At 45.8% G+C, this 26,416-nt stretch overlaps 1 protein-coding gene across 3 annotated transcripts in view; it reads right to left on the bottom strand.

Moving 5' to 3' along the window:
- Positions 1–26,416, bottom strand: part of LOC135527768 (solute carrier organic anion transporter family member 4A1-like) — a 62,013-nt gene that overhangs the window by 6,066 nt on the left and 29,531 nt on the right. For 2 of the 3 annotated variants that reach the window (XM_064956316.1, XM_064956318.1), the window contains exons 2-8: positions 11,670–12,734; positions 8,553–8,643; positions 7,683–7,804; positions 7,453–7,564; positions 6,044–6,198; positions 3,632–3,890; positions 176–338 (exon numbers count right to left, since the gene is read on the bottom strand). In XM_064956316.1, the coding sequence (XP_064812388.1) occupies positions 176–338; positions 3,632–3,890; positions 6,044–6,198; positions 7,453–7,564; positions 7,683–7,804; positions 8,553–8,643; positions 11,670–12,498 (1,731 nt within the window). In that variant the 5' untranslated portion in view covers positions 12,499–12,734. Of the gene's footprint in view, positions 1–175; positions 339–3,631; positions 3,891–6,043; positions 6,199–7,452; positions 7,565–7,682; positions 7,805–8,552; positions 8,644–11,669; positions 12,735–16,529; positions 17,444–26,416 lie in introns of those variants that run through there. The other variant, XM_064956317.1, reaches the window with a different exon arrangement.

The raw sequence follows: 26,416 nt of genomic DNA, 5'->3' as shown, positions 1-26,416 counted from the left end.
CATTAACACACTGCTAACCATGTGCATGTGACCAATAAAATTTGATTTGATTTGACAGAAGGGACATTCACACAGAAGGGACAGTCACACAGAGTGAACATGTATACTGACAGACTACCGTACATCTTCATTAACTAATTTAAGTGAGATCTTTGCTGAACAGTTGGTTGGTTACCTGTCTACCCGTGGAGACCTCCGTGTGGTTGACTGTGCTGCAGCCTGCATGGCAAGGGGAGTAATACATCACACCATCGGATCCACAGACTGGGTTATAGAGCTCTCGTAAACAGTGACAGTCTGCATTACAGCCCACCATCAGGTTGTCCCCCAACCAAGAACTGAGAAAGATAGAGAGGAGACAGAGAGAGAGGAGACAGAGAGAGAGGAGACAGAGAGAGGAGACAGAGAGAGCAGACAGAGAGAGAGCAGACAGAGAGAGAGGAGACAGAGAGAGAGGAGACAGAGAGAGGAGACAGAGAGAGGAGACAGAGAGAGAGGAGACAGAGAGAGAGCAGACAGAGAGAGAGCAGACAGAGAGAGGAGACAGAGAGAGAGGAGACAGAGAGAGAGGAGACAGAGAGAGAGAGGAGACAGAGAGAGATGAGACAGAGAGAGAGAGACAGAGAGAGGAGACAGAGAGAGAGCAGACAGAGAGAGAGCAGACAGAGAGAGAGGAGACAGAGAGAGAGCAGACAGAGAGAGAGGAGACAGAGAGAGATGAGACAGAGAGAGATGAGACAGAGAGAGAGGAGACAGAGAGAGAGAGGAGACAGAGAGAGATGAGACAGAGAGAGAGAGAGGGGAGACCGAGAGAGAATGAGAGAAATTACAGTACAACAGACCATGTATTCACCCTGCACACCCTAATTGACAACCAAACAAACCAAAACAAAGGCAAAGTCTTCTCATGCTTTGTTGATTTCAAAAAAGCCTTTTGACTCAATTTGGTATGAGGGTCTGCTATACAAATTGATGGAAAATGGTGTTGGGGGTAAAACGCACAACATTATAAAATCCATGTACACAAACAACAAGTGTGCGGTTAAAATGGGCAAAAAACACAAATTTCTTCCCACAGGCCCGTGGGGGGAGACCGGGATGCAGCTTAAGCCCCAACCTCTTCAATATATATATCAACAAATTGGCGGGGGGACTAGAACAGTCTGCAGCACACGGCCTCACCCTACTAGACTGAAGTGAAATGTCTACTGTTTGCTGATGATCCTGTCACCAACCAAGGAGGGCCTACAGCAGCACCTAGATATTCTGCACAGATTAAGCCAGACCTGGCCCATGACAGTAAATCTCAGTAAGACCAAAATAATGGTGAGCCAAAAAAGGTCCAGTCGCCTGGACCACAAATACAAATTCCATCTAGACACCATTACCTTAGAGCACACAAAAAAACTATATATACCTTGGCCTAAACATCAGCGCCACAGGTAACTTTCACAAAGCTATGAACGATCTGAGAGACAAGGCAAGAAGGGCATTCTATGCCATCAAAAGGAACATAACATTCAACTTACCAATTAGGACCTGGCTAAAAATACTTGAATCAGTCATAGAGCCCATTGCCCTTTATGGTTGTGAGGTCTGGGGTCCGCTAACCAACCAAGACTTGGGACAAACACCAAATTGAGACTCTGCATGCAGAATTCTGCAAAAATAACCTAAGTCTAAGTCACCAAATAATGCATGCAGAGCAGAATTGGGCCGATACCCACTACCCCCGATACCCACAGAGAGAGATACAGCCCATCAGATTGCAGTCCAAATAAATGCTTCACAGAGTTCAAGTAAGAGACACATCTCAACATCAATTGTTCAGAGGAGACTGCGTGAATTAGGCTTTCATGGTCGAATTGCTGCAAAGCAACCACTACTAAAGGACACCAATAATAAGAAGAGACTTGCTTGGGTCAAGAAACACGAGCAATGGATATTAGACTGGTGGAAATCTGTCCTTTGGCCTGATGAGTCCAAATATGCAATTTTTGGTTCTCACCGCGGCATCTTTGTGAGATGCATGTGTGGTTCCCACCGTGAAGCATGGAGGAGGAGGTGTGATAGTGCTTTGCTGGTCACACTGTCTGTGATTTATATAGAATTCAAGGCACACATAACCAGCATGGCTACCACAGCATTCTGCAGCGATAAGCCATCCCATCTGGTTTGCGCTTAGTGGGACTATCATTTGTTTTTCAACAGGACAATGAACCAGCACACCTCCGAGCTGTGAATAGGCTGCATCAGATGACCTGACCTTCACAATCACCATCTCGCAACTTAATTGAGATGGTTTGGGATGAGTTAGACCACAGAGTCCAAGGAAAAGCAGCCAGCAAGTGCTCAGCATGCAATTCCAGGTGAAGCTGGGAGCATGCCAGGTGAAGCTGAGAGAATGCCAAGAGTGTGCAAAGCTGTCATGAAGGCAAAGGGTGGCTACTTTGAAGAATCTCAAATATAACATATGCTGTGACACTTTTTTGGTCACTACATGGTTCCATATGTGTTATTTCATAGTTTTGATGTCTTCACTGTTATTCTACAATGTATAAAATAGTCAAAATAAAGAAAAATCCTTGAATGAGTAGGTGTGTCCAAATGTTTGACTGGTACAGTATATATGTAATTAGAATTTATTTGGTGCAAATTTTTTAAATGTAACTTTTATTTAACTAGGCAAGTCGGTTTAGAACAAATTTGTATTTACAATGAGTGAAGAGTGGATTAACTGCCTTGTTCAGGGGTAGAAAGACACATTTTCACCTTGTCAGCTCAGGGATTCGATCTTGCAATCATTTGGTTACTAGCCCAACGTTCTAAACACTATCTGCCGTCCCAAAGGTTCTCACGGAGACCTTGGCCAAGTGGATTGCCAATTACCCCTCATGCACAAGTCCATGACGATCTCAACCCTACCAGTCTGTTTAGCTAACATTCCACTTCTTTGCACTCAAAATAATGATTATACTGTGTAATGGGTAAGACAAAATAATGATTATACTGTGTAATAGGTAAGACAAAATAATGATTATACTGTGTAATGGGTAAGACAAAATAATGATTATACTGTGTAATGGGTAAGACAAAATAATGATTATACTGTATAATGGGTAAGACAAAATAATGATTATACTGTATAATAGGTAAGACAAAATAATGATTATACTGTATAATGGGTAAGACAAAATAATGATTATACTGTATAATAGGTAAGACAAAATAATGATTATACTGTATAATGGGTAAGACAAAATAATGATTATACTGTATAATGGGTAAGACAAAATAATGATTATACTGTATAATGGGTAAGACAAAATAATGATTATACTGTGTAATGGGTAAGACAAAAATAATGATTATACTGTATAATAGGTAAGACAAAATAATGATTATACTGTATAATGGGTAAGACAAAATAATGATTATACTGTATAATAGGTAAGACAAAATAATGATTATACTGTATAATGGGTAAGACAAAATAATGATTATACTGTATAATAGGTAAGACAAAATAATGATTATACTGTATAATAGGTAAGACAAAATAATGATTATACTGTATAATGGGTAAGACAAAATAATGTCAAATATTCCACTGGGCCTGGTCTGGGCTTACCTGTTGTGGAGGTTGTGGGCTGGCTCATAGTACTGTTCATTGTACTGATGACCCAGTGGCAGGTTGCTGCGGTAGGGGGAAGTCACCCCGGCCATTGGGATGTTGGGACAGTGGATGAGGAAGATGAAGATGGCAAGAAGACTGATGACGGCACACACCATGCAGAACCTAATGATGTCACGGCAACGGAGGTTCAGCTTCTTCACGATGTAGCCACCCAGGAAAGTGCCCCCTCCACCCGCGGGTACCACCATGTAGCCTGGTGGGAGGAGAGGGAAGGTTAATACCATGTAGCCTGGTGGGAGGAGAGGGAAGGTTAGTACCATGTAGCCTGGTGGGAGGAGAGGGAAGGTTAGTACCATGTAGCCTGGTGGGAGGAGAGGGAAGGTTAGTACCATGTGTATGTGAGGGATGAGGAGGGAAGGTTAGTACCATGTGTATGTGAGGGATGAGGAGGGAAGGTTAGTACCATGTGTATGTGAGGGATGAGGAGGGAAGGTTAGTACCATGTGTATGTGAGGGATGAGGAGGGAAGGTTAGTACCATGTGTATGTGAGGGATGAGGAGGGAAGGTTAGTACCATGTGTATGTGAGGGATGAGGAGGGAAGGTTAGTACCATGTGTATGTGAGGGATGAGGAGGGAAGGTTAGTACCATGTGTATGTGAGGGATGAGGAGGGATAAGGATGGAGGTATAACTAGTTAAATGGTAGTACTGTGAATAAGGGGCCCAAGATCCACGTGGCAGAGCACCAAGGATTGTGATGTGGCAGAGCACCACGTATTGTGACGTGGCAGAGCACCAAGGATTGTGACGTGGCAGAGCACCAAGGATTGTGACGTGGCAGAGCACTACGTATTGTGACGTGGCAGAGCACTACGTATTGTGACGTGGCAGAGCACTACGTATTGTGACGTGGCAGAGCACTACGTATTGTGACGTGGCAGAGCACCAAGGATTGTGACGTGGCAGAGCACTACGTATTGTGACGTGGCAGAGCACTATGTATTGTGACGTGGCAGAGCACTACGTATTGTGACGTGGCAGAGCACTACGTATTGTGACGTGGCAGAGCACTACTTATTGTGACGTGGCAGAGCACCAAGGATTGTGACGTGGCAGAGCACTACGTATTGTGACGTGGCAGAGCACTATGTATTGTGACGTGGCAGAGCACTACGTATTGTGACGTGGCAGAGCACCAGGTATTGTGACGTGGCAGAGCACTACGTATTGTGACGTGGCAGAGCACCAAGGATTGTGACGTGGCAGAGCACCACGTAACGTAACGTGACGTGGCAGAGCGCTACGCATTGTGACGTGGCAGAGCGCTACCTATTGTGACGTGGCAGAGCGCTACCTATTGTTACGTGGCAGAGAACCAAGTATGGTGACGTGGCAGAGCACCAAGTATGGTGACGTGGCAGAGCACAACGTATTGTGACGTGGCAGAGCGCTACATATTGTGACGTGGCAGAGCGCTACGTATTGTGATGTGGCAGAGCGCTACGTATTGTGACGTGGCAGAGCGCTACGTATTGTGACGTGGCAGAGCGCTACGTATTGTGACATGGCAGAGCACCACGTATCGTGACATGGCAGAGCACCACGTATTGTGACATGGCAGAGCACCACATATCGTGACGTGGCAGAGAACCACGTATCGTGGCAGAGCACCACATATCGTGACGTGGCAGCACCACGTATCGTGACGTGGCAGAGCATCATCTATCGTGACGTGGCAGAGCACCACATATCGTGACGTGGCAGAGCAACACGTATCGTGATGTGCAGAGCACCACGTATCATAACGTGGCAGAGCAGCACGTATCGTGACAGAGCAGCACGTATCGTGATGTGGCAGAGCACCACGTACCGCACGTGGCAGAGCACCACGTACCGTGACGTGGCAGAGCACCAAGTATTGTGACGTGGCAGAGCGCTATGTATTGTGACGTGGCAGAGAACCACTTATTGTGACGTGGCAGAGCACCAAGTATTGTGACGTGGCAGAGCGCTACGTATTGTGACGTGGCAGAGCGCTACGTATTGTGACGTGGCAGAGCGCTACCTATTGTGACGTGGCAGAGCGCTACCTATTGTGACGTGGCAGAGCGCTACGTATTGTGACGTGGCAGAGCGCTACGTATTGTGACGTGGCAGAGAACCAAGTATTGTTCCGTGGCAGAGCGCTACGTATTGTGACGTGGCAGAGCGCTACGTATCGTGACATGGCAGAGCACCACATATCGTGACATGGCAGAGCACCACATATCGTGACATGGCAGAGCACCACGTACCGTGACATGGCAGCGAGAGTCCCATTGTAAACAAGCTTGCTAACGTCATGTAGAACGTGTCTTACATCACAGTTTGTGTGGGGTGGAGTTAGTGTTCTGACGCTCTCTCACCAAACCAGGTGGCTGCCTCAGATGCACTCAGACTGAACTGAGACTCTAGGAACTTGGGGCCGAAGGTGGACATGCCAGCGATGAGGGTGGCCTCTGTGGCCCCCGCCAGACACAGGAAGAGGAAGGGAGGGTTCTTCAGCAGGAGCAACACTGACCTAGAGAGGGAGAGAGAGAGAGAGAGAGAGAGAGAGAGAGAGAAGGGAGAGTGAAGGAGAGAGAGAGGAATGGAGAGTGAAAGAGAGAGAGAGAGAGAGAGAGAGAGAGAGAGAGAGAGAAGAGAGAGTGAAAGAGAGAGAGAAGAGAGAGTGAAAGAGAGAGAGAGAAGAGAGAGTGAAAGAGAGAGAGAGAAGAGAGAGTGAAAGAGAGAGAGAGAGAGAGAGAAGGGAGAGTGAAAGAGAGAGAAGGGAGAGTGAAAGAGAGAGAGCGAAAGAGAGAGAGAGAAGGGAGATAGAAAGAGAGAGAGAGAGAGTGAGGGGAGAGTGAAAGAGAGAGAGAAAGAGAGAGAGAGAGAGGGGAGAGTGAAAGAGAGAGAGAAAGAGAAGGGAGAGGGAAAGAGAGAGAAAGAGAGGGGTGAGTGAGAGAGAGAGAGAGAGAGAGGGGTGAGAGTGAAAGAGAGAGAGAGAAAGAGAGGGAGAAGGGAGAGTGAAAGAGAGAGAGAGAGAGAGGGGAGAGTGAGAGAGTGGGGTTATATCCTTAGTAAGATCTGCAGTCCTTAATTAAAGTAAAGCTCATCCATAGTCTCTAACACTGTGACCTGGGCCCGTATCCACAACATCTCAGAGAGCTGATCCACAATAACTTTCGCCTCTAAAATGAATACACTCTTAGAAAAAAATGTGCTTTCTAGAACCAAAAAGGGTTATTTTGCTTCCCCCATAGGAGAACCCTTTGAAGAAACCCTTTTGGTTCCAGGTAGAACCCAACAGAGTTATACCTGGTAACAAAAAGGGTTGTACCTGGAACTTAAAAGGGTTCTCCTATGGGGACAGCCACAGAAAACTTTTGGAACAATTTTTGTAGTACTGTAAGCTGATTCAGACAGATCCTAGATCAGCCCTCCTACTCCGAGACACTTTACTACCATGTTATATAACACAATGTAGTCTTTGTCCTGTTTCCTCTCACTAATCCCCTGTTGCCATGGAGAATCAGTCTGCTTTCTGAGCCCAAGTTATGTTGGAAAAGGGGAGAAATTGTGCTTTACAACGGTATTGATATTACAGTTGATCTGGAAGTATTACGTTTTTTTTGGGGTCGCTAAAATAAGGTCAATTGTACGAATCCAGCGCGATGTACAAACGTGAGATTGAATCCATCTGTCAGTGTTATGGTGTGAGTTAATAAATAGAGAAGGAGAGTGGAAGGCCTGGTTCCTTCTGTATCGTAGAGGGTAGGGTCACCTACTGTACCTGGGCATGTCTTTCACTGACTTCCCAAACTGAGGGTCTGATGCACTGGCCTGACTGCCATCTTTTAGCTGGTGGGTCTCAGACACACGCATGGCCACATACTTCTGAGAGCCTGGACAGAGAAAGGGGGAAAAAAAATACAGATATATATGTTGATGTCAAAGACTGATCTCATTGGGATGTGTTGGGTTCTGTGGTGTTGGTGAAGTGACATTAAGTTGGTCAGTAACCTGGTAGTTGGCGTGGGTAACCCAGGATGGGCAGGGCGACGACCAGCGCTGCAGCGCCTCCTGCCAGGAAGCCAATCCACCAGGCCCCCACCCACAGAGGGTTCTCCGGAGTCAGCTCCGTCCTACACACAGGGAAGGGGCACAGAAGAAGACATGACGAAGAGGACAAAAAGTTGCGACATGGACAATAAATGAAGTCGAGAGCTTTGGCTTATTTATTGAGAATTATGAGTAAATGTTACACTGCAAAGGACCACTAGAGGGTAGTATTGTATATCTGTAGAATGGCCACTAGAGGGTAGTATTGTATATCTGTAGAAAGACCACTAGAGGGTAGTATTGTATATCTGTAGAATGGCCACTAGAGGGAGGTATTGTATATCTGTAGAATGGCCACTAGAGGGAGGTATTGTATATTTGTAGAAGGGCCACTAGAGGGTAGTATTGTATATCTGTAGAATAGCCACTAGAGGGTAGTATTGTATATTTGTAGAATGGCCACTAGAGGGTAGTATTGTATATTTGTAGAATGGCCACTAGAGGGTAGTATTGAATATCTATGGAATGGCCACTAGAGGGCAGTATTGTCTATTTGTATAAATGGCCACTAGAGGGTAGTATTGTATATCTGTAGAATTGCCACTCAAATCAAATGTTATTTGTCACATGCGCCCAATACAACAGTCTGTGACTAGGGTGGCTGGAGTCTATTGTATATCTGTAGGAAGACATTTCCCCTTTTAAGGTGAAATAATGTTTATAGTCTACGGGTCCAATAGAATCAGATACGGTAAATAAAGGCGCATTAAGAAGCTGTTCCTCTGAGCTGAGTCAAGAGGTAGGTGGAGGCAGACAGACCGAGGTACTCACGTCATGTGGATCTCTGTGTGGATGTTGAGGAAGTATCCTCCTAGAAGATACCCTGCAGCTGGGCCCACGATGGCGGCAGTATAGAAGATCCCTGAGGAGCCACAGACAGAGACCAGAAAAGAGCGTCAGTTAGGGTCTTTCTACATCCCCTCATTGTTACTAAAAGCATTGTAATTGGGACATTCACTAAACCCTCAACTAAATCCTGTAATTACTAATGAGGTGACTAAACTGCTTGGAGTAACTCTGGATTGTAAACTGTCATGGTCAACATATATTGATACACCAGTAGCTAAGATGGGGAAAAGTTTGTCCATAATAAAGTGCTACTCTACATTATTATTATTTTATTTTTTTACCCCTTTTTCTCCCCAATTTCGTGGTATCCAATTGTTTTAGTAGCTACTATCTTGTCTCATCGCTACAACTCCTGTAGGGGCTCAGGGGGGAGAAGGTTGAAAGTTATGCGTCCTCTGAAACACAACCCAGCCAAGCCGCACTGCTTCTTAACACAGCGCCATCCAACCCGGAAGCCAACCGCACCAATGTGTCGGAGGAAACACAGTGCACCTGGCAACCTTTGTTTAGTGAGCACTGCGCCCAGCCCGCCACAGGAGTTGCTGGTGCACGATGAGACAAGGACATCCCTACCGACCAATCCCTCCCGAACCCGGCCAACGCGTTGCCCCACTGACCTCCTGGTCGTGGCCGGTTACGACAGAGCCTGAGTGCGAACCCAGAGTCTCTGATAGTACAGCGCCCTTAACCACTGCGCCACCCGGGAGGCCCTACTCTACATTCTTAACAGCAACAAGGCAGGTCCTACAAGCCCTAGTTTTGTCACACCTGGACTAGTGTTCAGTCGTGTGGTCTGGTGCCACTAAGAGGGACCTCAGAAAATTACAACCGGCTCAGAACAGAGCAGCAGGACTGGCCCTTGGATGTACACAGAGAGCTAACATTACTAATATGCATATCAATCTCTCTTGACTCTAAGTGGAGGAGAGATTGACTTCATCACTACTTGTATTTATGAGAGGTATTGACATGTTGAAAGCACTGAGCTGTCTGTTTAAATGACTAGCACACAGCTCAGACACCAATGCATACCCCACAAGACATGCCACCAGAGGTCTCTACACAGTCCCCAAGTCCAGAACAGACTATGGGAGGCGCCCAGTACTACATGTTCCATGACTACATGGAACTCTATTCCACATCAAGTAACTCATGCTAGCAGTAGAATCAATATAAAAAACATGTGTGTAGAGATGTGGCCTGAGGGAACACACTTAATGTGTTGTAGATATGTGGTAGTAGAGTAGTGGTCTGAGGGAACACACTTAATGTGTTGTAGATATGTGGTAGTAGAGTAGTGGTCTGAGGGAACACACTTAATGTGTTGTAGATATGTGGTAGTAGAGTAGTGGTCTGAGGGAACACACTTAATGTGTTGTAGATATGTGGTAGTAGAGATGTGGCCCGAGGGAACACACTTAATGTGTTGTAGAGATGTGGCCTGAGGGAACACACTTAATGTGTTGTAGATATGTGGTAGTAGAGTAGTGGTCTGAGGGAACACACTTAATGTGTTGTAGATATGTGGTAGTAGAGATGTGGTATGAAACATTTTAAACGGTCTATAACTGCCTGAATGTTGCTGGGCTCCAGGAAGAGTAGCTGCTGCCTTGGCAACAGGTAATAGAGATCCTTAATACATAACATACAATTGTTCCTGCTTCAACCGGGCTAAAAGACCTCATTGTTCCTACTTTGATAAGTTTGGTTTTCATATGAGTTGTTTATTTTTGATCAATAAGCTCACAGAGACAGACTGAGTCCATTCACTGAGTTCTCACTGAGGTCATTGAAATGGTGATTGTGTTCTATTGCCTCTGTTGCCTCTGAAAGGAAAATAGCGGGGGGGGGGAGAGGCACAATTCAAAGGCATATTATTGGCATCTGTGGGGAAACTGCCGATTGGAAGACAGGGAAGGTCTAAGGGAAGGTCTAAGGGAAGGTGTAAGGGAAGGTCTAAGGGAAGGTGTAAGGGAAGGTCTAAGGGAAGGTCTAAGGGATGGTCTAAGGGATGGTCTAAGGGAAGGTCTAAGGGAAGGTCAAATTGCCTGATTCTGGACCTGACATTGATCCTGGTTGATGTCAGGTCAATAGAGAACAGATGTAGCAGGGGTTTCTGGGACTTGTCTGTTGGAGTTCAGTTGGAGACATACTGACACAATGTTTACACACAATCCAATTTGAACAACCGTATTCAACAACCAATCGACTGGAGTGTAAACAGTCTGTCACTGTTAAAAATGGCCATTCCGATCCATTAGATTACAATCCTCTCTACACACATGATTTCACATCTAAAGCGTGTGTTTAGTGAGTCAGCCTAATGACCCTCATACTAATGAATCAGAGTCTGCTCTCATCTGCACATCCTGTTTCCTGGGGCGGCAGGGTAGCCTAGTGGTTAGAGCGTTGGACTAGTAACCAAAAGGTTGCAAGTTCCAATCCCCGAGCTGACAAGGTACAAATCTGTTGTTCTGCCCCTGAACAGGCAGTTAACCCACTGCTCCTAGGCCATCATTGAAAATAAGAATTTGTTCTTAACTGACTTGCCAATTAAAATTAAGGTAAAAAAAACAAAATAATAAATCCTGTCATTCTACCCTTGTCTCACAGCATTCTGGTGGCTGCTGTGTCAGTCTGTGGTCTCTGACTACCTAAATGCAGATGAAACCACATGGATATAATTAACACTCGGTATCAGTCAGCCGCCACAAACACCGGCAGCACAGAGAGAAGAAGAGTAGTAAGACTATAGTCTACACCATATCCAGTAAGCTGTGCTCTGCAGTTTACAGCTCCTTTGACACTTGTATTTTTGTTTTCCGTTTAAATGAAACATTGTATCATTATTAAAAACAATGGAAACTTTTCTCTAGGGGATGATAAAGACATGCACCAGATGAATGAATATGAACAGGAAATACAAAACATCTCATAAAGAGGTCAGAACGACGCTCACAGTGTTTGTAAGTCGCTCTGGATAAGAGCGTCTGCTAAATGACTTAAATGTAAATGTAAATGTTGTGCTCAGTGACTCACCGATGTACACCGGAGCGTAGCTGGACTTGACGCTCTCGTCCAGGTAGGTGACGCCCAGAGTGTAGAGGGGTGTGGCTCCCACCCCATGCAGGAACTGGCCCAGCATGAAGACAAAGCGGTAGCTGGACAGGCCCCCACCCTCGTTATCATGGCAACGTCTGGTATGGTTCCCCATACACACCCCTGTCTGCTCAGGCATGCTTACCTGGTACGGGGGAGGGGTGAAGTGAGGCAGGGCGAACACCAGAGATCCTAGCGCCATGACCAGCACCCCCCAGCCCAGCCAGCGAGGCTTGTGCCCCATCCCACCAAAGTAACTGACGAAGGCCAGGCACACACAGGCAGCGATGTCGTAGGAGCTGGCGATGAGACCGGTCTGGTAGCTGCGCAGGTCAAAACGTCTCTCTATGGAGGTCACCACGGTGTTGATGAAGCCGTTGATGATCATGCCCTGGAGGAAGGAGGCCACACACAGGAAGAACAGTACCCAGCGAGGGGTGTTGAAGGTCTGGATGACTCGGGGCGTCAGAGCCCCCCAGCCACACAGGCCTTCTGAGTGTGTGGGGATGAATGTGAGGCCCAGTGGGGTCTCCGCGGGTGCTTGGCCCGTGTAAAGCTGTCCAGGCAGCGGGGTCGCAGCCCGGGTGAGGTTGATGTGGCGAGCGGGGCTGTTTCCAGTGGTGCTGCCGAGGCCTGAACCCACTGGGCTGTCCTCCTGAGAGTCTACAGGGCTGGGTGTCTCTAAGGAGGGGCACATAGGGCCGTCCTGGAGGTCCAGCAGCTCCTGCTTGGAGCTGAAGGAGACGCCGGCAGTGAGTAGGATAGGCATGACCCCAGGGAGGGGATCTCTGAGAGGGATAAAAGGCCTGGGAGAGCGAGTGCGCTGTAAGAAAGGGTTGATTTTCTCCTGTGGGCTAGTGTCTGTACTCTATCTCTCCCAGGGTATGGATATGCCACCGAGCAGTGAAAGTGTCTGCAAGTAGAAAGCAATCCTCTGTCAGAGGGGACCACTACACAGTGAAATGGACAGGATGTGCTTTACTGGGGCCTCTGGGAAACGTCCTCCTAAAAAAGGAGAGAGGAGAAGATTGTCAGACATTATCACAAGGTGTTCTTTTGAAAATATGAAAACGTGGAGATTAAAAAAATGATGATTCTAATAAAACACGTGAACTTTAAATCTGAGCCAATTCCTTTCGGTCAGGTGCCTGCTGACAGACAGAGAGCATGTGTTTCTGGTCTGGTCTGGTTTAGCCCGGTCTCATGGTACTGTACAGCCTATTACCTTCATGTGATGATGCCAGGGAGATGGAGCGGTCAAGAGGACCAGAACAAAACACTAAAGGGATTAGTTCTGCATGGGGGGAGCTGGTCCAAGGACAGGCCAAGACACTGACTCCAGACCCACAGGTTCACCCCCAGACAAACACAGCAGTCACCTCACCATTTTACATAAAGACATACTGTATCTACTCAGTGAATGTTCCCTATATACTTTACTGGCTCTCAAGAACATTGTCCTCCATGAATGACAGTTGAAATACTTTGAATAACATCTCTGATAAATGCAAACGAACCCAGTGACCGCACATGGTGCTGTGGAGCAGAAGGTAGAACACAGGCTGGTGAACCAAAGGTCATTCATACAGTATGGTGATCAGCTGACCCCTGGATCTCTCACACCACCTCACCCCTCTTCACCCCACACCACCTCACCCCACACCACCTCACCCCTCTTCACTCCACACTACCTCAACCTACACCTCTTCACCCCACCTCACCCCTCTTCACCCCACCTCACCCCTCTTCACCCCACCTCACCCCTCTTCACCCCACCTCTCTTCACCCCACACCACCTCACCTATCTTCACCCCACACCACCTCACCCCTCTTCACCCCACACCACCTCACCCCTCTTCACCCCACACCACCTCACCTCTCTTCACCCCGCACCCCACACCACCTCACCCCTCTTCACCCCACACCACCTCACCCCTCTTCACCCCACACAACCTCACCCCTCTTCACCCCACACCACCTCACCCCTCTTCAACCAACACAGCCTCACCCCTCTTCACCCCACCCCTCTTCACCCCACACAACCTCACCCCTCTTCACCCCACACCACCACACCCCTCTTCACCCCACACCACCTCACCCCTCTTCACCCCACACCACCTCACCCCTCTTCACCTCACCCCTCTTCACCCCACACCACCTCACACCTCTTCACCGCACACCACCTCACCTATCTTCACCCCACACCACTTCACCCCTCTTCACCCCACACCACCTCACCCCTCTTCACCCCACACCACCTCACCCCTCTTCACCCCACACCACTTCACCCCACACCACCTCACCCCTCTTCACCCCACACCACCTCACCTATCTTCACCCCACACCACCTCACCCCTCTTCACCCCACACCACCTCACCCCTCTTCACCCCACACCACTTCACCCCTCTTCACCCCACACCACCTCACCCCTCTTCACCCCACACCACCTCACCCCTCTTCACCCCACACCACCTCACCCCTCTTCACCCCACACCTCTTCACCCCACACCACCTCACCCTCTTCACCCCACACCACCTCACCTCCACTTCTCATTCCCCAAAATGAAGAAATAAATGAAAACGGATGGTAAGGCAGGGGTACTGAGGTGATTGGCTAACTCTGTAAATGGCTTTGCTTGTGTGTGTGTGTGTGTGTGTGTGTGTGTGTGTGTGTGTGTGTGTGTGTGTGTGTGTGTGTGTGTGTGTGTGTGTGTGTGTGTGTGTGTGTGTGTGTGTGTGTGTGTGTGTGTGTGTGTGTGTGTGTGTGTGTGTGTGTGTGTGGTTCAGACAGACAGCTGGCCACAGTTGAAATAGAAACACAGGGGCCTTATACAATAGGCATAGCAGGGATTGACATGAAGGGTTGCCCGGTTACCTGGGGCAAGTGAACTGAGTAGTCATGCTAGTTGACTGTGCTGGGAGGTTGCTCCATTGGGCAGTTGATTTAAAAAAGCAAGCTTGGAACACCTGTATTTGGGGAGTTTCCCACATTCTTCTCTGCAGATCCTCTCAAGCTCTGTCAGGTTGGATGGGCAGCTTCGCTGTGCAGCTATTTTCAGGTCTCTCCAGAGATGTTAGATTGGGTCCAAGTCCGGGCTCTGGGCCACTCAAGGACATTCAGAGACTTGTCTCGAAGCCACTCCTACATTGTCTTGGCTGTGTGCTCAGGGTCGTTGTCCTGTTGCAAGGTGAACCTTCGCCCCAGTTTGAGGTCCTGAGCGCTCTGGAGCAGGTTTTTATCAAGGATCTCTCTGTACTTTGCTACGTTAATCTTTCCCTTGATCCTGAGTAGTCTCCCAGTCGCTACCGTTGAAAAACATTCCCACAGCATGATGCTGCCACCACCATGCTTCACCGTAGGGATGGTGCCAGGTTTCCTCTAGAAGTGACGCTTGGCATTCAGGCCAGAGAATCAGGCCAGAGAATTTTGTTTCTCATGGTCTGAGAGTCCTTTAGGTGCCTTTTGGCAAACTCCAAGATGGCTGTCATGTGCATTTTACTGAGGAGAGGCTTCCGTTTGGCCACTCTATCATAAAGGCCTGATTGGTGGAGTGCTGCAGAGATAGTTGTCCTTCTGGAAGGTTCTCCCATCTCCACAGAGGTACTCTGTCAGAGTGACCATCTGAGTCTTGGTCACCTCCCTGACTTCTCCTCCGATTTCCCAGTTTAGCCAGGTGACCAGCTCTAGGAAGAGTCATGGTGGTTCCAAATGTATTCCATTTAAGAATGATGGAGTTCTTTTTTTAAATTTATTTTGTATTTTTTTACCTTTAATTAACTAGGCAAGTCAGTTAAGAACAAATTCTTATTTCCAATGACGGCCTAGGAACAGTGGGTTAACTGCCTTGTTCAGGGGCAGAACGACAGATCTTTACCTTGTCAGTTCTGGGATTCGATCTAGCAACCTTTCGGTTACTGGTCCAACGCTCTAACCACCAGGCTACCTGTCGCCCCAGTGGTCCTGGGGACCTTCAATGATGCAGACATGTTTTGGTACCCTTCCCCAGATCTATGCCACGACACAATCATGTCTCAGAGCTCTACAGACAAGTCCTTTGACCTCATGGCTTGGTTTTTGCTCTGAAATGCACTGTCAATTGTGGGACCTTATATAGACAGGTGTGTGCCTTTCCAAATCATGTCCAATCAATTGAATTTACCACAGGTTGGAATCCAATCAAGTTGTAGAAACATCTCAAGGATGATCAATGGGAACAGGATGCACCAGAGCTCAATTTCGAGTCTCATAGAGAAGGGTTTGATTACTTATGTAAATAAGTTATATATTTTTTGTTTGTTTGTTTTTTTGCAAACATTTCTAAAAGCCTGTATTCACTTTGTCATTATGGGCTATTGTGTGTAGAGGAAAAACATTTATTAAATCCATTTTAAAACAATGACCCATATCATTTTATTGGTTCCTCTTCTTAATGTTTGGTTGAGCAAGTATTACGAAAGAAAAGCTAACAACCACTTTAAACATATAATTAAAGTGAGCACGGTGCTGTTATCTTTTATTCTGAGGGACTCGTTTTAAGAAACTCTTCTTTTCTTGCTTAGTTTTGGGAGCTACGCAGAATTCCCCCCTCTTCTTTACATAACCTATTAGCCTAATACTCCTCTCCTCGACACAACATCATTTACTTCATTTAGTTAACAATATAATCAGATTGAGGAAAATAATTCCTTAGATTCACCATACTGTTTTTTTTCCAATGTTTTCTCAATTATTCTTCAATACCAATCATGAAGCATGACAGCAAACACAAAGTCAATATTTAGCACGATTAACATCCTACCTCCACTCCTCCTCATGGTAATCCCAAATATATCCTACAGAAGAGAGAGCGAGAGAGCCAGGCTGATGATAGAAACAGAGTCAGGGAGAGAGATAAAGACTGAGCTACCCCAGGTTCTAAGCCTGTCTCTCCTAGCCTCTTAAATAAAGGCCCACACTGAGATGGCACAACGCCCAACCCTAACGGTTGGATCCTGCTGATGACGGCCCAAGTGGAACGGCCCACCACTACAGGAGCTAATCCTGTGGAACTAGCTAGAGCTTACTACCACCTCCCATTGACCACCTTACTGGACCCAGACCCCCCCCCCACTGTATTATACAGTATAATATAAAATCATATATCAATAACCGATGAATAATACAGTATATATATAACATAATATCATATATAATAACCACATAACCATATACTATTTTCGGCTAACACATCTCAGGGATCAGAGGTCAAAAGGTGAATTGCAAACAATGGTAACTAGTGTAAATGCAACCTCATTAACTGAACAGATATTCACTAGAGCAGAAGAGTTATGTTGTAATGTGAATAGAGAACTGAATAGCACTAGAGCTGTTCTGAAGTGATTTATCACCGTTGTAACCTGCTTAGGGATAGTGTGTGTGTGTGTGTGTGTGTGTGTCTTCAGACATGATAGACTACCGCTATACATGACCTTTGACCTTGGTTAACCATGAGGCCCTGTGGAGAATCCTCCTGATGTGGCTGCCCTACACAATGTGTTAACATCCTCCACTTCCTGCATGCCGGTGTGTCATTCTCTCTTGTAGTGAAACCACAGAGCCAATCAAGATAAGGACCGAAGAAAAGCAAGGCTGGGTCCTCGCAACAACCCTCTTCTGGCTGGAATGGGTCACCTTACAGAGAGCAGACTGTCCATAGGCATAAACATCACCTACAGGACAGATGGGAACATATTCAATATTATCCGTTTTAGAGCCAAGTCAAGAACCACAACCACTTCTGTGAGTGCCTGCTCAGAAGCTGGCCATCGTAATGAGACATCAACTCCTCCTGTATAGAAGCCATCGTAATGAGACATCAACTCCTCAGGTATAGAAGCCATCGTAATGAGGCATCAACTCCTCAAGTATAGAAGCCATCGTAATGAGGCATCAACTCCTCAAGTATAGAAGCCATCGTAATGAGGCATCAACTCCTCCTGTATAGAAGCCATCATAATGAGACATCAACTCCTCAAGTATAGAAGCCATCGTAATGAGGCATCAACTCCTCAAGTATAGAAGCCATCGTAATGAGGCATCAACTCCTCCTGTATAGAACCCATCATAATGAGACATCAACTCCTCAAGTATAGAAGCCATTGTAATGAGACATCAACTCCTCCGGTATAGAAGCCATCGTAATGAGACATCAACTCCTCCGGTATAGAAGCCATCGTAATGAGACATCAACTCCTCCGGTATAGAAGCCATCGTAATGAGGCATCAACTCCTCAAGTATAGAAGCCATCGTAATGAGACATCAACTCCTCCGGTATAGAAGCCATCGTAATGAGGCATCAACTCCTCCTGTATAGAAGCCATCATAATGAGACATCAACTCCTCCGGTATAGAAGCCATCGTAATGAGACATCAACTCCTCCGGTATAGAACTGTCAGTCTGCAAGGAGCTGCCAGAGCTGCCAGTCTGCATGGAGCTGCCAGTCTGCAAGGAGCTGCCAGAGCTGCCAGTCTGCATGGAGCTACCAGTCTGCAAGGAGCTGCCAGAGCTGCCAGTCTGCATGGAGCTTCCAGTCTGCAAGGAGCTGCCAGAGCTGCCAGTCTGCATGGAGCTACCAGTCTGCAAGGAGCTGCCAGAGCTGCCAGTCTGCATGGAGCTGCCAGTCTGCAAGGAGCTGCCAGAGCTGCCAGTCTGCATGGAGCAGCCAGAGCTGCCAGTCTGCAAGAAGCCGCCAGAGCTGTCAGTCTGCAAGAAGCCGCCAGAGCTGCCAGTCTGTATGGAGCAGCCAGAGCCGCCAGTCAGCATGGAGCAGCCAGAGCCGCCAGTCAGCATGGAGCAGATCTTCCAGATCTGCCAGTCACCAGACTCTTCCAGATCTGCCAGTCAGCCAGACTCTTCCAGATCTGCCAGTCAGCCAGACTCTTCCAGATCTGCCAGTCAGCCAGACTCTTCCAGATCTGCCAGTCAGCCAGACTCTTCCAGATCTGCCAGTAAACCAGACTCTTCCAGATCCGCCAGTCAGCCAGACTCTTCCAGATCCGCCAGTCAGCCAGACTCTTCCAGATCCGCCAGTCAACCAGACTCTTCCAGATCCGCTAGTCAACCAGACTCTTCCAGATCTGCCAGTCAACCAGACTCTTCCTGATCTGCCAGTCAACCAGACTCTTCCAGATCCGCCAGGATCTGCCAGAGCCTTCCTCCTCTCCGCTGCTGCCGGAGTCTCCTGCCTGTCCGGCGCTGCTGCCGGAGTCTCCCGCCTGTCCGGCGCCGCTGCCGGCGTCTCCCGCCTTTCCGGCGCCGCTGCCGGAGTCTCCCGCCTGTCCGGCGCTGCTGCCTGAGTCTCCCGCCTGTACGGCGCTCCTGCCGGAGTCTGAGGAGCCCCTCTGTCCCGAGTTGCCCCTCTGTCCCGAGCTGCCCCTCTGTCCCGAGCTGCCCCTCTGTCCCGTGTTATTTAGTAGGGTTGCCGTGGCTAGGAGGTCACGGAAGCGGGCAAGGTGGGGGAGGACTACGGTGAAGTGGGGGCCACGTCCAGCACCGGAGCCGCCACCGCGGACAAATGCCCATCCAGACCCTCCCCGATAGGTTCAGGTTTTGCGGCCGGAGTCCGCACTTTGGGGGGGGGTACTGTCACACCCTGACCATAGTTTATTTTGTATGTTTCTATGTTTTGGTTGGTCAGGGTGTGATCTGAGTGGGCATTCTATGTTGGATGTCTTGTTTGTCTATTTCTATGTCTGGCCTGATATGGTTCTCAATCAGAGGCAGGTGTTAGTCATTGTCTCTGATTGGGAACCATATTTAGGTAGCCTGGGTTTCACTGTGTGTTTGTGGGTGATTGTTCCTGTCTCTGTGTTTTACACCAGATAGGGCTGTTTTCGGTTTTCGTACGTTTGTTATTTTGTTAGTTTAATCGTGTATCGTTTCATTATTAAATAAAATGAATCACAACTACGCTGCATTTTGTGACAGTGTAGTGACATCTGTGTGACAGCCAGAGAGTAATTACGTCGCACAATGGTCAGATATACAACAATAAATAAGTGTTAAATGTAATAAATAAGGGTTTTCTTGTGGAAGATAGTAGTGGGCAGTTCCATTAGTTAGACTCCACCAGTAGTTACCTACACCAGTAGATAGACTCCACCAGTAGTTACCTACACCAGTAGTTAGACTCCACAAGTAGTTACCTACACCAGTAGTTAGCTACACAAGTAGTTTGACTACACCAGTAGTTACCTACACCAGTAGTTAGCTACACCAGTATTTAGCTACACCAGTAGTTCGACTACACCAGTAGTTAGCTACACCAGTAGTTACCTACACCAGTAGTTACCTACACCAGTAGTTCGACTACACCAGTAGTTGGACTACACCAGTAGTTGGACTACACCAGTAGTTGGACTACACCAGTAGTTAGACTACACCAGTAGTTACCTACACCAGTAGTTACCTACACCAGCAGTTGGACTACACCAGTAGTAAGATACACCAGTAGTAAGATACACCAGTAGTAAGATACACCAGTAGTTCGACTACACCAGTAGTAAAATACACCAGTAGTTACCTACACCAGTAGTTAGACTACACCAGTAGTTACCTACACCAGTAGTAAAATACACCAGTAGTTACCTACACCTGTAGTACAAAACACCAGTAGTCAAATACACCAGTAGTCAAATACACCAGTAGTTACCTACACCAGTAGTAAAATCACCAGTCGTTAGACTACACCAGTAGTAAAATACACCAGTAGTTAGACTACACCAGTAGTAAAATACACCAGTAGTAAAATACACCAGTAGTTAGACTACACCGTTAGTAAAATACACCAGTAGTAAAATACAACAGCAGTTACCTACATCAGTAGTTAGACTACACCAGTATTTAGACTACACCAGTAGTTACCTACACCAGTGGTAAAATACACTAGTAGTTAGACTACACCAGTAGTTAGACTACACCAGTATACCAGTAGTTACCTACATCAGTAGATACCTACACCAGTAGTTCGACTACACCAGTAGTAAAATACACCAGTAGTTACCTACACCAGTAGTTAGACTACACCAGTAGTTACCTACACCAGTAGTTAGACTACACCAGTAGTAAAATACACCAGTAGTTACCTACACCTGTAGTACAAAACACCAGTAGTCAAATACACCAGTAGTAAAATCACCAGTAGTTAGACTACACCAGTAGTAAAATACACCAGTAGTTAGACTACACCAGTAGTTAGACTACACCAGTAGTTAGACTACACCAGTAGTAAAATACACCAGTAGTAAAATACACCAGTAGTTAGACTACACCGTTAGTAAAATACACCAGTAGTTAGACTACACCAGTAGTAAAATACACCAGTAGTAAAATACAACAGCAGTTACCTACATCAGTAGTTAGACTACACCAGTAGTTACCTACACCAGTGGTAAAATACACTAGTAGTTAGACTACACCAGTAGTTAGATACACCAGTATACCAGTAGTTACCTACACCAGTAGTTACCTACATCAGTAGATACCTACACCAGTAGTTCAACTACACCAGTAGTAAAATACACCAGTAGTTAGACTACACCAGTAGTAAAATACACCAGTAGTTACCTACACCTGTAGTACAGAACACCAGTAGTCAAATACACCAGTAGTCAAATACACCAGTAGTTACCTACACCAGTAGTAAAATCACCAGTAGTTAGACTACACCAGTAGTAAAATACACCAGTATTTAGACTACACCAGTAGTAAAATACACCAGTAGTAAAATACACCAGTAGTAAAATACACCAGTAGTTAGACTACACTGTTAGTAAAATACACCAGTAGTTAGACTACACCAGTAGTTAGCTACACCAGTAGTAAAATACAACAGCAGTTACCTAATTCAGTAGTTAGACTACACCAGTAGTTAGACTACACCAGTAGTTACCTACACCAGTGGTAAAATACACTAGTAGTTAGACTACACCAGTAGTTAGATACACAAGTATACCAGTAGTTACCTACATCAGTAGATACCTACACCAGCAGTTAGACTACACCAGTAGTTACCTACACCAGTAGTTACCTACACCAGTAGTTACCTACACCAGTAGTTAGCTACACAAGTAGTTTGACTACACCAGTAGTTACCTACACCAGCAGTTAGACTACACCAGTAGTTACCTATACCAGTAGTTACCTACACCAGTAGTTAGCTGCACCAGTAGTTCGACTACACCAGTAGTTAGCCACACCAGTAGTTAGCCACACCAGTAGTTAGCCACACCAGTAGTTAGACTACACCAGCAGGTAGACTACACCAGTAGTAAAATACACCAGTAGTTAGACTACACCAGTAGTTAGACTACACCAGTAGTAAAATACACCAGTAGTCAAATACACCAGTAGTTACCTCTACCAGTAGTTAGACTACACCAGTAGTAAAATACACAGGTAGTTAGACTACACCAGTACTAAAATACACCAGTAGTAAAATACACCAGTAGTTAGACTACACCAGTAGTTACCTACAACATTAGTAAAATACACCAGTAGTTAGACTACACCAGTAGTTAGACTACACCAGCAGGTAGACTACACCAGTAGTAAAATATACCAGTAGTTAGAATACACCAGCTGTTAGACTACACCAGCAGTAAAATACACCAGCAGTAAAATACACCAGTTGTAAAATAAACCAGTAGTTAGACTACACCAGTAGTAAAATACACCAGTAGTTAGACTACAGCTGCAGTTAGACTCCACCAGTAGTAAAATAAACCAGTAGTTAGACTACACCAGTAGTAAAATACAACAGCAGTTACCTACACCAGTAGTTAGACTACACCAGTAGTTAGACTACACCAATAGTTACCTACACCAGTAGTTAGACTCCACCAGTAGTTACCTACACCAGTGGTAAAATACACTAGTAGTTACCTACACCAGTAGTTAGACTACACCAGTAGTTAGCTACACCAGTATACCAGTAGTTATCAAAATCAGTAGGTACCTACACCAGTAGTTACCTACACCAGCAGTTACCTACACCAGTAGTTACCACACCAGTAGTCTGACTACACCAGTACATCAGTAGTTATCTACACCAGTACCAGTAGTTAGCTACACCATTAGTTAACTATACCAGTAGTTAGCTACACCAGAAGTTAGCTACATGAGTAGTTACCTACACCAGTACACCAGTAGTTATCTACATCAGTAGTTAGCTACACCAGTAGTTATTTTCACCAGTAGTTAGCTACACCATTCGTTAGCTACACCATTCGTTAGCTACACCATTCGTTAGCTACACCATTCGTTAGCTACACCATTCGTTAGCTAAAATGGCTAAAAACGACTTTACTGCACTGTCGGTGACATTGTCATTTTTAGGTTTTAAGTTTGGTTATATGGTACAGCAACTTGACGCTGACCCTGGACACACTTTGAGAGGAAAATATCAAACTAAACATATTTTAAAATCAATAATTTGGGAAAGTACTGTATGATAAAAAAAAACAGTGTATTGTGAAAGAATATCCCGAGCATGTGCTATGTTTGATTCTGGGAGAAGAGTATGTTCCAATGGTAACGTCATAGGAGGAAAAAAAGAAAAATCAACCAATCAAAACTAACTAGGGTACAGCCCTCTAAGACTGTTGTCTTTCAGCTTCCTGGGAGATTAAGGCAGCGAAGAGCAAACCTACTATTTCCACGAGATCAAGCCTTGATAGTGATCTCCCCATTGTGTGTTGTCTACAAAGTACGCTATTCATACCCCGGGATTCCTTCATCTCTGTGTGGCCCCAGAGGAAGTGTTCTTCTTCTCACTGTTTATCTATATACAGTTACATCCTTACTGTACGCACAAGAAACATTAGTACAAGGATGGTTTACCGAGGATGACATCCATTGTGTATACTGCCACCCAGATTGAGCACATAAGAGTCAATTCTGACTAACCTCATCACAAACAGTAAGTTCTGACTGACAATCCTCACTGTGTTTACATATAGTTGAAGTCGGAAGTTTACATACACCTTAGCTAAATACATTTAAACTCAGTTTTTCCACATTTCCTGACATATAATCCCAGTAAGAAATCCCTGTTTTAGGTCAGTTAGGATCACCACTTTATCTTAAGAATGTGAAATGTCAGAATAATAGTGGAGAGAATGATTTATTTCAGCTTTTATTTCTTTCTTCACACGTTTTACATTCACTCAACTAGTATTTGGTAGCATTGCCTTTAAATTGTTTAACTTGTGTCAAACATTTTGGGTGGCCTTCCACAAGCTTCCCACAATAAGTTGGGTGTGTTTTGGCCCATTCCTCCTGACAGCTGGTGTAACTGAGTCAGGTTTGTAAGATCCTTGCTCACACACACTTTTTCAGTTCTGCCCACAAAGAGCACTGTGTTTGAAGGTAGGCCTTGAAATCATCCACAGGTACACCTCCAATTGACTCAATTGACCAGTACGCTTCTAAAGCCATGACTTCATTTTCTGGAATTTTCCATGCTGTTTAAAAGGCACAGTCAACTTAGTGTATGTAAACTTCTGACCAACTGGAATTGTGATACAGTGATTGATAAGTGAAATAATCTGTCTGTAAACAATTGTATGTATCTCATAGAGGAGCAGCACTAGTATGTAACTCATAGAGGAGCAGTACCAGTATGTATCTCATAGAGGAGCAGTACCAGTATGTAACTCGTAGAGGAGCAGTACCAGTATGTAACTCATAGAGGAGCAGCATCAGTATGTAACTCATAGAGGAGCAGTACCAGTATGTAACTCGTAGAGGAGCAGTACCAGTATGTAACTCATAGAGGAGCAGCACCAGTATGTAACTCATAGAGGAGCAGTACCAGTATGTAACTCATAGAGGAGCAGTACCAGTATGTAACTCGTAGAGGAGCAGTACCAGTATGTAACTCATAGAGGAGCAGCACCAGTATGTAACTCTTAGAGGAGCAGCACCAGTATGTAACTCATAGAGGAGCAGCACCAGTATGTAACTCGTAGAAGAGCAGTACCAGTATGTAACTCATAGAGGAGCAGCACCAGTATGTAACTCGTAGAGGAGCAGTACCAGTATGTAACTCATAGAGGAGCAGTACCAGTATGTAACTCATAGAGGAGCAGTACCAGTATGTAACTCATAGAGGAGCAGTACCAGTATGTAACTCGTAGAGGAGCAGCACCAGTATGTAACTCATAGAGGAGCAGCACCAGTATGTAACTCATAGAGGAGCAGCACCAGTATGTAACTCATAGAGGAGCAGTACCAGTATGTAACTCATAGAGGAGCAGTACCAGTATGTAACTCATAGAGGAGCAGTACCAGTATGTAACTCATAGAGGAGCAGTACCAGTATGTAACTCGTAGAGGAGCAGTACCAGTATGTAACTCATAGAGGAGCAGTACCAGTATGTAACTCATAGAGGAGCAGTACCAGTATGTAACTCATAGAGGAGCAGTACCAGTATGTAACTCATAGAGGAGCAGTACCAGTATGTAACTCGTAGAGGAGCAGTACCAGTATGTAACTCATAGAGGAGCAGTACCAGTATGTAACTCATAGAGGAGCAGCATCAGTATGTAACTCATAGAGGAGCAGCATCCTGACTAGAGCATGATAACGAATCAGAAGTTGACAGAGCAATCTGACGCACACACCACACAGTCACACAGTCACAGTCACATATAACACAGTCACACACCACACAGTCACACAACACACAGTCACACAACACACAGTCACACAGTCACACACCAAACAGTCACACACACTGGAGGGACAGATGGATAAACACTACAAAATAAGTCACAACAAAATAAGTTACGTACAGACAGACAGACAGACAGACAGACAGACAGACAGACAGACAGACAGACAGACAGGCAGGCAGGCAGGCAGGCAGACAGACAGGCAGGCAGACAGACAGACAGGCAGACAGACAGGCAGAGAGACAGACAGACAGACAGACAGACATGGCACAGCAGGTATACAACTACCAGAAATGCATGATTTAACAGCCTGGTCTCATAGACCGGACTTAACATAGTAAACGGAAATCCGGACAACCCAAATTAGTATGATATGTTATGTTTGGTATGGTTACATAAGACAGGAGGTTACTTAAGACAAAATCTAAAGTAGAGTGGTTGGGTCGGGATGGATGGGTGAAGGCATAACGGGAACGTCTAGCAACCCAAAGATTGCATGTTCGAATCTCTTCACGGACAACTTTAGCATTTAGGCTATTTTGCAACTACTTAGCATGTTAGCTAACCCTTCCCTTAACCCCAACCCAAACCTTAACCCCTATCCTAGCTAATGTTACCGTTAGTCACCTACCAACCTAGCTAACGTTAGCCACAACAAATTGTAATTCATAACATATCAACATAAAATGGATAATGGACATCCACAGATGAATACATACCATACAAAACGTAACATCTGATACTAATTGGAGTGCCCCGGATATAGGATTACTATGTTACGTCTACCCATGATTACAGGTTGGATTTAATGAAATATCAACATGGCCAGAAAAATTCAGATTGAGTTTTTCACGAATTAGGAAATAGTCCCCAGCCCCCATTTCCAAACTTGTCGTGCATCTCCTTAGCTACAATTTACACAAGTGTCCTCTGGTCATACACGTTACATTGTAAACACGTGAAAGCCGTG

This window comes from Oncorhynchus masou, chromosome 33 (assembly GCF_036934945.1).
Source record: "Oncorhynchus masou masou isolate Uvic2021 chromosome 33, UVic_Omas_1.1, whole genome shotgun sequence".
NCBI lineage: Eukaryota > Metazoa > Chordata > Actinopteri > Salmoniformes > Salmonidae > Oncorhynchus > Oncorhynchus masou.
This window is presented reverse-complemented; position numbering and strand designations above follow the sequence as displayed.